We start from the raw sequence: 14,606 nt of genomic DNA, 5'->3' as shown, positions 1-14,606 counted from the left end.
GAGCGGGGCCTCGAGATGAAAGATCGGACACAAGCAAGAAGGGGCGGGAGCTGAAACAAAGCTCAAATTCACCTCCAATTAACCCTTTCTGAGACGTCTGCAAGTTGCAGCGTGGGGTCCCGTTCACCGCTGGATCTCCGAAACTCGCAAGCGGTTGAGTTAATTTTATTTAGAGATGCGCAGTGCCATTGTTTAAGATATGTTACTCACCGCAGACAACTGTAGTGACACCACCGCACTGATAGCTGCCACCAAACCGTGCTACACGTCCTCCCGCTTGGCCTTGTGGGAGCCTCTGTACTGATAGTTATTTATTTTTTTCTTACGGTTCCATTCCAACGACGTATTCGTATGTCGTTAGAACGGAATCGAAGGAAAACCTGACGTCCACGAAATACAACGTGAATGCGAATTTCAGAAAATGACACACGCAAAAAAACGATTCTGCATACAGAGGGAGGACTTCAACCATGTACCAGGGAATTTATCTTTTTATTGAAATGTAATCACTGAACATACAGATGGGTTGTTTTAGTTTTTACACCATCAATGTTGATATATTAAATTCAAGTATAAACGTACAACGCGTACAAGTCTTGTGCAGTGTAGCGACAATCTTAAAGGCAAATCCTCAATTAAAAAAAACCCAGACCGAGCTGCATTTCAAGTTGAAAAATTTCAAATAAATATTTGCTTACAAAAAAAACAACACCAGAACGAATTTTAAAAAAAAATCGATGGCACATACATGCAAAAGGTTTGTGTCCTTCACAGGTCAGAGACCAACACAATCCATCTTCCCAATGCATAACACTCAGAGAGCCAGGGGTGGACAACAGCTTCCTTACAGAGGGCCAAACATTCAAATCTCTTTGGCGGGCCACACACACCTGTCACTGCAAGAGGACACTCGCAGTGACAGTCGTGACTGAGCACACAAAAATTATAGACACGGGTCGAACATATCCTCAACTCTCGCAACCAATTGGTGCGGCCAAGACGCTTGCAATGACGGATACGTGCAACGTTGCGACCACTGGTCACGTGAAACAAAGTTGCGGGGCGTAGGTTTCCCCACGCCAGGCGTACACTACAGAGCGATCACTGGACCCTGTCGAGATCTTCCACCCAAGAACACGGTGGGACGGCTGCAAGGCTGCCAATCCATTCGGGTGTTCGGTACCTGTTGCCGTGCAATGCGAGATTGGATTCGCGCAACGGCATCTCTCAAAGGAGCGGCGCGCGGCAGGCGTCGTTGTTTTGGGGAGGGGATTCCAGCCAGAAGTTGACCAGGTCAAATCTGCGTTAAAGGGTTAAGACGTATTTATTCGTTGGCTGCCCGTGGTCTCGCGTGTCACTGTTCTAAGCAGACCATCCAGTTCGTTGGCTTTGCATAGGAACATCTCCAGCGTGGGCTGTGTGCGCTCTCCATTGGTCGGTCTCTACAAGCCCAGGGAGCCAATTCTCCTCTCCCTTAATCCACTAAGTGGTGCCCTCGTCGTGACAGGAGGAGTCTTTGAAGGAAAATCAATGAAGCTCATGCTGTTTTTCTTTAACTTTCAGTGCAGTTGGCTCCTGAACTACTGAACAGTTGGCTAATGAACTCTTCAATTCGCAACGAGTCTGCCTTAAATGTAAATATTTGATATTTCTTTGCAAATTAGATATTTATGAAAACCTGATTTGTTGTTATATAAATTCATATGCTTATAAAAAAGAAAATAAACGATACTGCATATTCATTGTTCATTAAGTTATGATACGAAGAGTAGCCTCCGGAAACGGTTGTCGGAATGTCTTGTGATATTAGCACGTCGCGCGTTGCCAACGGGAGAAACGGTGTGAGCGCGGCAAATGAACCGCCTGGGAGAGGCGGCAATCGAATTCCGCGATGCCCTCTGCTCCCGCTACCGCTGCTGTCGTGTACACGACCCGTCTCACCACTGTCTGTTCCTTCCCACGCCTTACCAGGCACAAGGGATGAACTGCTCACAATCGGGGGGGGGGGGGGGGGCCTCGGTGCTCCGAGACTTTAAATGCTCGTGCTTGTGAAAACATCGGTGTTTGTGACACATCGCTGTGGGTTGCAGACGAGGTCTGTGGTTGGCACTCGCAGCTGGATGCTCCACTGGCACCTCCCCACATCCGCGGCATCGGCACACGAACTTGTGATGTCCAAGAGTGGCGAAACTTAACCAGCGAAGACGCGCGTTCCCTGCCCGGCGTGTAGACGGGTCGTGTTCGACGGAGTATGGGGTCTCCCCTTCTTACTCTTTCGTATGGCTCGAAGAATCGCAACACTCCCAAGTCGAAGCCACGATGAGTTAGCCGGGGGAATGGCTTCGGCTGATGTGCGGTGGATTTGCGTCGTTGAATTATTGAGTTCACGGTGGCTCACCGTCACTGTTTCAGCAATTGCATGTCGGGCTTCATTGCAGGTAACCGTACACCTATGGACCTACTGATGGTCTTCTCCATAGATTTGGCATTTGCTCTGCAAAAGCGTGAGGACAATGCTCACTCCCATCACCTCCATGGCCTCCTTCCGCGCATTTTGGGTCCTCCATATAAACCCAAATCGCTCTTCTCCACCCGGCCTCCCTCCCCGCTTTGACAGACTCCACTGCTCACGGTTGTCGTTGTTTCAAGCCTGCCGACCGTCGTCCCACCCCTCCTCCTGCCCCACTAGTACGGCAGCGCCTGGCAGAGCCGGCGGAAGAATGCGGCGACGGCGGCGTCCACGCGAAGCACAAACGCGACGCCGAGCAGCAGACACGCGCCGTTCACTACGAAGCCCACGGCCTCGAACAGGAACCTACAGCCACACGCACACGTGCACACACACGTGCACACACACACGTGCACACACACACGTGCACACACGCACGCTCACGCACATACGCAGACGCACGTTCCCAGTCACTTTTAGCGAGATGGCCTGATGAGGACAGGCAGTCGAGTGTTACTTAAAAGTCAGAAAATGTACATTTTCTGTAAACCCATATGTGCTGCGTATTATGAATGCTGCATGCGAGCAATTACTTGGGAGCGAAGATCCCCCAGACCATGAGGTGGCGGCGAAGCACTGCAGCGGCGCAGACGCTTGCCGTGAGCTGCTCGCAGACCGGACGACACACGGCACGAGGGTGAAGTTAACAACTCGTCAGTCACTCTTCCTCGAGATCCACTCGCTCCTGCCGGCCGCGGAGCACCCGTGTATCCCTGCTTCTGCCACGCTTCATCTTCTTTGTTGATAATGTAAATGCAGTTTAAAAAGGAAGGGGCTGGAGACCATCGAAGGAAAGGCACGGGGCCTATAGGATGAGCTACGTACAACCCATGGATCCGTCCATGGGTTGGTGCCATGACTCTGATCGTGCGGTCGGTGTGGAGCTCAGGGGATCGGCAACGAAAATAACAAGAAGAGCCATATTGTTCGAATTCGGTAAAAAAAAAACTGAATATTTCAAGAGCCGCCAATGCACGTGAATAACGTCACACGAAGCCGTCCTCAAAGAGCCGTAGGTTGCTGACCCCCGGTGCAGCTGGAAGGGGGGAGGGCCCCCACGTGCGTCACCTGCAGCCCGACGAGCAGCAGGTAGGTGGCGCCCAGGCGCAGCAGGGCCCCGTGCAGCAGCGTGGGGTGGCTGTGCAGTCGCATCTCCATCCCCGTGGCGCCCTCGTCCGCCGGGCTTCTCCGCGCCGCGCCGGCCTCGCGCGCAAACGGCCACGTGAGCAGCAGCGGCAGTCCGGCTGGGAGCGGCGACGGCAACCGCGGTTTTTTAAGTCGTATTGTTTCGACGCTTTAAACCAATGTCGGACAGCATTGATCTCTGTAGGCAGCACTGAACCGGTGGTGGAAAAGCCACATACCTATGGCAGTTTCTCCAAAGAGCAACCACTTATTATTTCCCACAAAGCGCTGATCATTTTACGACCATGGATCAACAAGTCACTTTAAAGGACGTAACTCGCCGTCACTGCAAATGATTTTTGGCAGTTAAGAGAAGCCCACGGCATATCAGGTTTTCACTCGCGTTAGGTCGCACGACTCCATGCACCCCAGAGCACAAAGCTTCACTTTTCTCAATCACCTGCCGTGGTGAAACCTAGCTGCATGTCACCGATGCGGTAGCGTGGCCTGCCCAGGTGGCGCGTGCGAGGTTGGGTGGGGGGTGGGGGGTGGGGGTGGGGGGGGGTGGGGGGTGGGGGGTGGGGGGGTGGGATGCAGGCGTACCCGCGAAGAGCGCGTGAGACGCGTAGGTGTTGAGTCCCACGAGGAGGGCGGGCAGCACGTGCCCGCCGTGGCCTCCGTGGAAGCCGACGAAGGCCGCGTTCCACTGCAGCGCGGGGAAGGTGGGCAGGTGGCCCGTGGCGTAGAAGAACTGGCAGGCGGCCAGCGACCACATGGCCACATCGGGCAGCGGCACGCACAGCAGCCCTCCTGGGGGTTGAGCGGTGAACACCACGGGAGACGGTGCGGTGCAAGCAGATTGTGGGTGTTACAATAAAGCTAGCGTGGGTTATGTTTTTAACAAGGTATATCAGTGGTTCTATAACAGATGGGATCTCAGAAGTTCCCCCCCACTTTGAAATCCTACTGCACTCCCAATTAGTGAAGAGGCCACTGATTGCGTGACTGTTTATTTAAAGGTTCCGACATCAATATATGCAGCATTTGCGTCCGCTTGTTGAAGGGGGTAACAAATACGATTCTCATAAAAAATATTGCGGATGCCTCCGAGCCAAATCTAAACATCCCGGGGGTACCCAAACATCTCCTCGCACCCACAGCGGATGCACCGCTGCCGAGGGGTGCCTTGCCACGTCGCGTGACATCACCTGCGCCGTCCCCCGCTGGCGACGCGTGCAGGCTCACGGCGGCCGCGCGGCGCTCCAGCATGAGCGCCGCCTGCACAAAGAGCAGCAGGAAGGAGGGCACGGCGCCGGGCTGGTGCAGCATGGCAAGCAGCAGGCCCAGGCACGTGAGCAGCACGAGCAGCGTGGCGGTGTACGCCGAGCCCAGGCCGAACGCCGCTACGCTGTGGCCGCCGCCGCCGCCCTCGTCCGCACCGGCTGCTGCTGGTGCCGCTGGCGTCGTCGTCGCACTCAGCTGGACGTCGAGCGAGCGCGACACGTGCCTTGGTGAGGGGGGGGGTGGGGGCAGACCCAGATGAACTAAACTTTATTTTACCAGGTAAAGCCCACTGAGCTATGTAGCTCTTTTTCCAAAGTGACCTGGCTATCACAAATGACAGCTCAACAAAGTGGCTTATCACGTGGAGATTTATAGCAGCAGCCAAATACTCTGAAGGCATGTTCATTCTAAATGTAGAAGGGGAAAACTGGAGGACCCGGACAAAAATCCACGCAACCACGGGGAGAACGTGCAAACTCCAAATATACAGCGGGCGTCAAGGTCGGGATCGAACCCAAGACCTCTATACCAGGCGAGGTAGTTAACATCTTTCCACTGTGGTGCCCAGATGCTCTTTCTCTCGCTGCTTCTCTTGCATTGGAGCGCAAAGCATTGCGGTTATCATGGGGCCCACATCGGTAAGGAGGACCACCATCTCATATTTACGTGCAATGCGGCTCTTGAAAATAAAAATTCTTCTTGTTATTGTGGTTGCCGACCCCTGGGCTAGAGGGAAACAAATTGTAGGAAATATAAAGATCACAATGCTGTCCTGTCTGTCAGGCACCTGTATATCTGTGGGATGACGTGTCTGAGCCTCTCCTCGGGGTGCGCGAACCCCCCTAGCGAGTCGACGAACGGGACCGCGTCGCCGGAGCCACCGGCGGCGGTGGCGGCGTTGCCCCGACGGCGCTTCACGTACACGGCCAGCGGCCGCCACAGCAGCAGCAGCAGCCCCAGCGCCACGACGCCGTACACGGCGCGCGGGAACGCTTCCTGCGCCCACTCGGGGACGGGTGACGCCTGGCGCCCGCGCTCGGGGAGCAGCGCCAACGCCCAGTGGCAGCACACGCACAGCAGCGCCACGGGCTGGCCCAGGCGCACCAGCAGCGTGGGTGGCGACAGCAGATCGTTCAGGTTGCCCAGGTGGCGGAGCGCGGCCCGCGTCAACGCCCACACGCCGACGAGGGACGCGGCGGCCAGCGCCAGCGGGAGGCCGTCGGCACGCGAGCGGCCCGGCTGCCGCGGCGGTGGCGGCACGAGCAGCGTCGAAGGCTCGCAGCTCGTGAGCTCGTCACGGCACACGCGCAGCGTCAGGGCGAGGCGCGAGCAACACAGCAGACCCAGCGTCAGTGCCACGATGTACCAGCTCTGTTGGCGGCGCAGCGCGGGGCTGCCGGCTACGGCCTGCTGCTGCTGAGCGGACTTCGACGCTTCTCCGCCGCCGGCCGGAAGAGACAGGGTCAGGGTCCCCGACCACTTGAAGCTCAGCAAGGACCACACAGCCACTGACTGGAGGAGAAAGGGCAGCACCTGGCTCTCCTGGATCAAGTAGCTGTTTGAGAACGGCGCCAAGAAGCGCAGCGCGAGGCAGCCGCTGCTCGCGATCACGGCCGTGACACTCGCGCCCACGCCGGAGTCCTTGCCGCCGGCCTCTTGCGGACCGGCGGGAGCCGGAGTCGGCGGGGTCCCCAGACATTCCTTGACGAAAGCCAGCAAGGAGGCTACGCTGGCGCCGCACAGCGTGGCCAGGCACAACTCGGCCTTCGTCCCGGACGCCGCCGCGGCGAAGGCGGCGACCGCCGCCCCCGCCGGCGCTCCCACCAGCGCCGCCGTGGCGACGACCCCAGGGAGCCCTTCTCGCGGCGCGGCCCGGCTCAGGGCGGCGCTCGCCACGCAGGCGCAGAGCAGCAGCGCGACGCCGGCGAACATGGCGGGGACGCTGAAGCGGGCCCACGACGCCACGCACAGGTTGCGCACGCCGCTCAAGTGGCGGCGCAGCTTCGCCTCGACGTCACGCGCGGTGGCGGCGGTGGCACGGAGGCCGGGGCTCGGGGACGACGCCAGCGAATCGTATGCGGCCGCGGCCTCGGAGAAGCGGCGACGCAGGGCGTGCAGGCCGTCCGGCGGAAGGTCGTCGGACAGCGCCGCGTACGAGTCGAGGAAGCGCTGCACCTGGAAACGAGACGCACGCAGCGATGTGAGCACCAGCCGACAGCTAAACTAAACTATTAATCTATTTTTTTTATTTTACCAGGTAAGGCCCACTGAGCTGTATAGCTCTTTTCAGATGTGATGATAAGCCAACGAAGTGGCTTGTCATCACGTGGACAATTCAAGCAGCCAAATACTCTAAACCTATGTTTCTGAATGTGGAGGGAACAGTCGTTAATAGTTCATGAAACATTGATTGCATATGACATTGGTGCACGGCTCGGCTTCTGAAATGGAAAAACAATCCGGAGGTCACGGACCGGCGCTGGGCTGACTTCGAGATGGTCCTGGCGCAGCTCGGTTATACAGCGGTGAAGAGGCAGCAAAGCCTCTAATCCAAATTCCGTGACGTACCTGCTGTGCATTCAGGTGCAGCGCCTGTAGATGCATCGGCAGCTGAGCCAACTCTGATTCCTCTCGCTCCACACTCTCGCCGTCCGCAGGAATGGGCTCACCCTCCCTGGGAAGGCCGCCGTCACCCTCCTCCTCCTCATCATCCTCGCCTCCAAACATTTCTGGGATGACTTGGCCCAGGTTGCTGTAGGGAATGGGCACGCCTAGCAGCAGCGCCAGGCTAGGTACCAGGTCCGTCTGGAACACGGTCCTTGGCTCCTGTGCACGCACAGCATCCATCGGTAATGAATGAGTGAAATAGATTACATATTTATTTCACGAATGTGTGAAATCTGATTTTTGTTTTTCAAATGTAGTGCCAAACTAGCCACAAGTAACCACAAGTCTTGATGAAAACATCTTGCTTTAAAAGTGACATTTGTTTGTTACCCTTTATAAAGCAGGGTTTACCATCTATGTGAAGCAGCACAACCTACGAGCGATACTTTGAAAAGAATGCCTCCTATTTGTTTACTCAATCCAAACCATCTTGAACGTCCGCCGTGATGATCCACTGTCGGGATGAAGTTCTGCCCAGGCTGTTTCCAACTCTCACAGTCACGCGACTGGCCACCAGCCGATTTCAGCTGCTCGGAATATCCTTCCTCGCGTGTACTTCTGCTCTGCGCCTCGAATGTCAACTTTGAAACTGAGATTGATTTATTTTTGTATTAAACCCTCGTGCCCTCGGGTTACGAGGCAGTGCGACGGGCGCACCCGTGGCTGTGCCCCCTTGAACACGGGGATGGGGCTGTAGACGAAGAGGGCGGCGCTGGTCTCGCGCTCGCTCTCCCCGCCGTGGTCGCCCGTCTCCGTCATGCCGTGGTCGCCCATCACCAGCAGCACCGCGTCCTCCGGCAGCTCTCGCAGCAGGTTACTGCAGCGGGGGAGAGGGGAAGCGGGAGAATGCAACAAATATAATGATCCCCCGTATAGCCATCCATAACATACTGTTGGGGCAAGTGCTGTTAGCGAGCACCTATGAAGGCCGGAACGGTACTGAGGGGGTGGGTGGCCAGCACCACACCCGGCCGCCTTTGTCTCTCGAGTGGCGATGCTTACACTCCGCACTCGGTACTCATTAGAGGCTAAGTCGACCTAGGGGAGGCCCAGGATCGGTACAGATAATCGTCATTGGTGTTGGCCGTGAGCAGGAACCAAACTCGGGACGCCAGGTTTAAAGTACAGCAAGCTAACCGCTAAACCACCGCTACCCACAATTACACACATACCTTCCATGCAATACAAACGTGCCAACCTTACAGCTAGGATGGAGCTGTTACACGCAACGGTCCTGTCAGCAATACTACGAGGGCTTAACAAACCAAAACGAACTGGTACCTCACACAAGCGTGCTCTCATGCGTAACGCAAAGGAGCGTCTGTCTCCGCACGCAGAGGAGAGAGCGGCGAGCCGGCGGGCGAGCGGGAGAATGAGTGAGGCAGCACGTGAACGGGCCATGCCGGAAGGCGTGGAGGGTGGTTTGGCGAGCAGGCTGGAAAGGTAGCAGGAAAACCAGGTGGCAAGAAAAGCAGGCGTGTGGGCAAGCTGCTGGGCAGACCGGTGGGCGAGCGGGCGAGCAAGGTGTCCTAACCTGAGCACCTCATTCATCTGCGACAGCTTGTCAGACATGGCCGGGTGTAGCGGCCCCAGGCGGTGGCCAACGTGGTCAACGCCCAGGAAGTGGGCGATGATCACGTCCCAGTCGCTCTTGGCCACTGTGCAGGCAGGCGCGCGCGCACACGGAGACAACACATGGACAAACCATGTTGCATTTGCTTGCATGAAATTATAACAGTTTAGTTAATTTTCAACTTTCCATGAGCATATTTTCCACAGATTAAGCGTGTCATTCACGCCTTTTACGTGCACTCGTAGCACTGTGAGCTGCTCCTCACTCATCGAGGAAGGTCGGCGATTCGTTGTACACACGACCGTAAACACGTGGGCAAATAAGCTGATTACTTAATAAAAACCGACGATGCAGTCTATGTCCTCACCTCCATTCCACATTCTACGCAGGTAAATGGTGAATGCGTTTTGGTTTTAGCTTTCAAGTAACCTGTTATTCTTATCATTTTCAACTAAGATAATTGGTGGTATTTTAGTGTGAATCGTTGAAAGTCCATGGTGATATAAATGTCACGTAAAATTGAACAATATAATTTGCCACAGGATAAACGTCAATTTAGTTGTGCTACTACCCCTGCACTGAATGACAACTTGTGGTGGGAGCTCGGACCGCATTGCTCAATTCATGATTAACGTTAATTGTGCAATTAGTTTATGTTCATTAATTATTGAAGCATTAATAAGGACAACAGGATCCGTCAGAACCACCCGAGTTGAAAGGGTATAATCACGCAAGTGCCTTTCCTTACTTCCTGGTGACGGAAACATTAAATTAGAAGGGGGCTTTCAGGGTGTTTGAAAAGAGTTGATGATGGCATCGGAGGATAAGCTACTGTTATGCGGAGGCTTTTCCCGCTTCTACAAAATAACAATTATAAAGGCACGAAGAATGTGATTTCCACCTACCATGTCTTACGCATGTATGTTAAAACTTCCTTCGCACCGTATGTAGCCAACCATGCCATGAGGCTCACCAGACATGAAACGTTGCAAAATGTAACTTATAATTTTGCAATAATTATTAGTATGGGTATGCTTTGTCATTACCAGTATGAGGTGTGTGGTTCAATTCCAACTGGAACTCGGTATTTTTTGCAAGGCATCAGCAAATCATGCCAACTGCTGAGAAATGTTGAATGTCCCCTGATATCTTCATTGACAAGAGTTGATTGTGGTGTTTGTTCTACGAGATTTGAAAAATAAAAATCTGTTTATACAAACGTTTATGGTTATCTTATCAAAATAAACGAATCTGAGAAGGCACTACCACTCGGAGGCATAACTTTGATGAATCTATCATCACATACTAAACGGTGTGAAATCACATTCCATCCCGAGTGAAATATAGCATCCCCTGAAAAGGCACGAGGTTTGAGTATTCAATATCACACCCAAATGGCGCTTCTAAATGAAAAATAACAATTATAATTTGCATTTGTAAGGTGCATTTCGTCCGTGGATACCAATGCACAATTCATAATGAATCGGACGCATTGTTCAATCAACAATTCGGAGGTGCAGAACCAGAGCTTAAAGTCGAACAATAATTTGTACCATTGCTCTGTATACATTATACACGGACTCTCACCCTCGCTGTGGAGGTGCTGCAAGATGCCATCGTCCACAGAGTGCAGGTCGCGCACGTTGAGCGACGGGAAGGGAAAGGCTCGGTGGAAATGCGTGGGGAACAGCCCCATCCACGTGTCATCCCCCAGGAACACCAGCTTCCTGCCTGCACCGCACAGCAAACCCACGTCACGGCGTTACAATTCAAACATGGCCTCCGGTGGGCACAGGCAAGTTTATGCTCTGTGCTCAACGACAGCTTCTAATTGAGTGCCCTAGGACCTATCTTGGACTGTGCTACTAATTTGAGCCTTCCCTAGGCACACTCACTGTCTTCATATTTAATTCCACCACATCCCTCTATCGCTCGGTCTCCCTTTACTCCTGCCCTGCATTGGTGGCCTCTCCATAGAACCTTCTCATTGTGTCTTGTCTCTCAACATGGTCGATATTAGTATATCTACCACGAACATTCTTCTTCTTCTTAATTCCTCTTCGTTTCCCCGAGAGATATTCCCAACACCGAAAGAGCATTATCATCTCTGTCCTTTCGAGCACTCTGCTTTCATCTTAATACGCAGGCCATTCCAAAGAGTTAACCTATATTCTACCACCGAATACTTTCTCCACTTGTGTTTTTTTTTCTTTATATCTCCAATGTTGCTTTCAGAAGGGGGGTGGAGAGGGGCTCAGTCCACTCCAGTGCCTCCCCTCCCACCCGACGCTGCGCCACTGACCGGCGGAGACGAGCTGCCCGACGAGGTTGTCCTCTTCCACGCGCGCCGACGCAAAGTTGCTCGACACGTCGATGAAGGTGGGCAGCCCGCCCGTGGCCAGGGCCTTGAGGCGCTGCATCGTGGTGGTGGGGGGGTCGGCACGGAAGCGGAAGAGGCGCGCGTGCCGAGGCGTCGCTTGCAGCGCGGCGTGCAGCGCGGGCAGGCGGTTCTCGTACGGCTTGGGCTCGCTCCTCGCCGCGTCGTACGTGGCGAAGTCGAGGCGCAGCGCGTCGATGACGACCAGCACGGCGCGGCGGTAGCGCGCGGGCACCGACCAGCAGCTCCGGTTCGGGGTGGCGGAGCCCGGCGGTGTGGGAAGGCCAGGCGGGGCGGGAAAGTCGGCGCACGAGCTGTTGCGGACGATCTCGGAGCGGTTGAGCAGGAAGCCGCGCGTGAAGACCCACAGGCCCGTGCAGTAGAGGAGACAGAGCCAAGCCAGCAGGCCCAGGCAGCCCCATCTCCCCATGGTCTCACACTGCAGCAAAAAAACACACAAAGATCCGCCTTGTAGCCTACACAGTGCTGCTGGCGCAGGTGTTGCGAGTACCTATCAAGAAGGCCAGCACTGCGCACGATAGGGTGGTGTGGCCGCCACAACGCCAGGCTACCTTCGTCTCCCCAGTGCCGACTATTCCCATGATATGAAGTACTGTTACAATGTGGCAACCACTGCGCCACCTTTTCCTACAATGTCAAAATAACACAGCGCACGTGATTTGTTAAACATTAATCTACTGTACTAGTTAAAGATTTACAAAGTTAAAGAAAAGTAAAAACCAATGGAGGGTTTGAATAAATAATTCCAGTAAAGTTCAAAGTTGTGATAACTCGGACACTTTGTGAGCTGGATGTTTTTATGTTATCGCGCCTTCACGTTTAACCTGCTTGACCTCTATTTGGCTATTTTAGAGTGAAACTCGTCTCTCCCCGACTGAGATCGCTTCCTGTGCTACATTTGTTCTGGGCAGAGACGTCTCTTGACAATCTGGGGTTTGTCGATTCGAATCAAGGCAATCGCATTCCTGATTTCACCATTTGAGCTCCTCCAAGTCCATTTACGAGAATCAAGTTTTGTAAAAGGTATTCAATATTTGCATTCCCCAACTGGCTGCAAATTCTTAACAGATGTTCTTTCATTCCTCACTCCCAGCTAAACTTACCAATCGACCCTCTCTTTTCTGCACCTCGTACCAACGTTACCTAATACGATGCTCTAATGCAGTTCACCCTCACTTAACAGTCAATGCTCCTTCATCTTCTGTGGAGCGTGTTTGACCATACTTCACCACGCTGGTCAGTACGGGTTGTTGAAGTTAGGGAGCAAAGCCAAGATGACAAAATAGATGCTGCTCCCTTGCGGTAGTTGTATCAAGAGGGAGTGGTGTTGGCAGTGGTGTAAGAGCAGTCGTGTTGGGAGGCCGATGCACACCTCTCGTCCAGAAATGTAAAATTCGACAGACAAGCCACAGCAGTGTGAACCCGACCATGCAAGCAACAGCACTATTGGCATGTTTTATTTAAGTGACAGACCTTACTAATTGGCTGTCGGGTGGTGGCGGGTTTAATGACACATTTATACTGCGTTAGTCAGTGTCTGTGTGTGTGTTAGTCTGTGTGTGTGTTAGTCTTTGTCTGTGTGTGTGTTAGTCTGTGTCTGTGTGTGTGTTAGTCTGTGTCTGTGTGTGTGTCAGTGTCTGTGTGTCTGTGTGTTAGTTAGTGTCTGTATGTGTCTGTATGTGTCTGTGTGTTAGTCAGTGTGTTAGTCAGTGTCTGTGTATTAGTCTGTGTGTGTCAGTCTGTGTGTTAGTCAGTGTTTCTGTATGTGTCTGTATGTTAGTCAGTGTCTGTGTGTTAGTCTGTGTCTGTGTGTTAGTCAGTGTCTGTGAGTGTCTGTGTGTCCGTGTGTTAGTCAGTGTCTGTATGTGTCTGTGTGTTAGTCAGTGTCTGTGTGTCCGTGTGTTAGTCAGTGTCTGTATGTGTCTATATGTTAGTCAGTGTCTATATGTTAGTCAGTGTCTGTGTGTTAGTCAGTGTCTGTTTTTTTGTCAGTGTCTGTGTGTTAGTCAGTGTCTGTGTGTGTGTCCGTGTGTTAGTCAGTGTCTCTATGTGTCAGTGTGTCTGTGTGTGTCTGTGTGTTTGTGGGAAGCGGTGATGGTAGCGGTGAGCGCGCTGCGCTACGAATCCCGACACCGGCGCTGGACTTTATATGAACCGGTTCTGGGGCCTCCCTCCCCTAGGTCGACTCAGCCTCAAACGAGTACCCGGCGCGGTGTGTAGTAAACATCGCCCCTGGGGGAGAGACAAAGGCGGTCGGGCGTGGTGCTGGCCACCCTTCCTCGTGTACCACAGTGGCGGCCTTCACAGGATTGCAACTCGCTAACAGCACCCGCCCCAACAGTCTGATGAAGGTGGCTTCACGGGGGGGGGGATTCTTGTCTTTGCACAACACGACGACGACGACGACGAGATGTTAATAACAACAACAATGACAAGAAGGACAAGGACACGAGGAGCTGTGTACATCACCGCTCCGGCGCGAAGGCTGCAGCGGCGGCGGCTTCCCGAGACGAAATGTGGAGCGAGCGGCCCATGCCAGATCAGAGGTTGTTTTTACCTTCAGATCGGTGTTTATATATTTTTAATTGGTGGGTTTTTTTGCATTGCCCGTAACCGCAAGTGCAAAACTGAGGGAAAACCGGTTACCATCTAGAAATGTGTATCGATGAAAGCCGCATTTGTAACCGGTTTTTTTATGTTTGTTGAGCATACCTGTCAAACCATACGGTTTAATCCCTATTCTTGTACTGTACAGCCGTTTCAATACGGGCAAAAACAAATCTATTTGTTTGTGTTGCTCCCTTGTGTCGAGATGTATAAGGGGCACGGGGTGACCAATACGTTCTGAATGTGTCTGTAATAAGGTAGGGCACTGATAAGGGGTTGACAGGGATGAGTTTAGATCGGCGTTTGTTACGCTGGGTAACAGCAAATACATTTTCCGATTCTGTTTGATTGACATGGCCAAGCTCCGCCCACCACCTCTCACCCCCATGCCCCCACCCTTCTCCCCCCCACCCCCAGCCCCCACTCTTCTCCCTTCACTCCCC

General features: G+C 53.6%; 1 protein-coding gene across 3 annotated transcripts; it reads right to left on the bottom strand.

The window, feature by feature from the left end:
• Positions 1-473: 473 nt before the first annotated feature.
• Positions 474-14,096, bottom strand: PIGO (phosphatidylinositol glycan anchor biosynthesis class O). 3 transcript variants are annotated; one of them, XM_078600209.1, is made up of 12 exons: positions 14,021-14,096; positions 11,461-11,974; positions 10,746-10,889; positions 9,120-9,243; positions 8,243-8,402; positions 7,487-7,744; positions 5,706-7,093; positions 4,843-5,141; positions 4,238-4,444; positions 3,578-3,753; positions 3,043-3,113; positions 474-2,815 (listed from the first exon to the last, which is right to left on the bottom strand). In XM_078600209.1, the coding sequence occupies exons 2-12, from the start codon at positions 11,963-11,965 to the stop codon at positions 2,686-2,688; spliced, it is 3,462 nt and encodes a 1,153-aa protein (XP_078456335.1). In that variant the 5' UTR covers positions 11,966-11,974; positions 14,021-14,096; the 3' UTR covers positions 474-2,685. The 3 variants fall into 3 exon arrangements, with proteins under 3 accessions (XP_078456335.1, XP_078456336.1, XP_078456334.1); XM_078600210.1 differs by having other exon boundaries at positions 14,026-14,087; XM_078600208.1 differs by having other exon boundaries at positions 11,461-14,021.
• Positions 14,097-14,606: the final 510 nt, after the last annotated feature.

Source organism: Lampetra planeri, chromosome 13 (assembly GCF_965212315.1).
Source record: "Lampetra planeri chromosome 13, kcLamPlan1.2.h2, whole genome shotgun sequence".
NCBI lineage: Eukaryota > Metazoa > Chordata > Hyperoartia > Petromyzontiformes > Petromyzontidae > Lampetra > Lampetra planeri.
Note: the sequence above shows the minus strand (reverse complement) of the source record. Positions and strands in the feature narration are given on the sequence as shown.

Excerpts from the sequence above, each read along its gene's own strand:
- PIGO (XM_078600209.1), bottom strand. The coding sequence starts at position 11,965 with ATGGGGAGATGGGGCTGCCTGGGCCTGCTGGCTTGGCTCTGTCTCCTC. Across the intron at positions 9,244-10,745 it reads GCAGCACCTCCACAGCGAGG|TGGCCAAGAGCGACTGGGAC; the intron begins GTGAGAGTCCGT and ends CTGCCTGCACAG. Across the intron at positions 8,403-9,119 it reads CAGATGAATGAGGTGCTCAG|TAACCTGCTGCGAGAGCTGC; the intron begins GTTAGGACACCT and ends CCCCCGCTGCAG.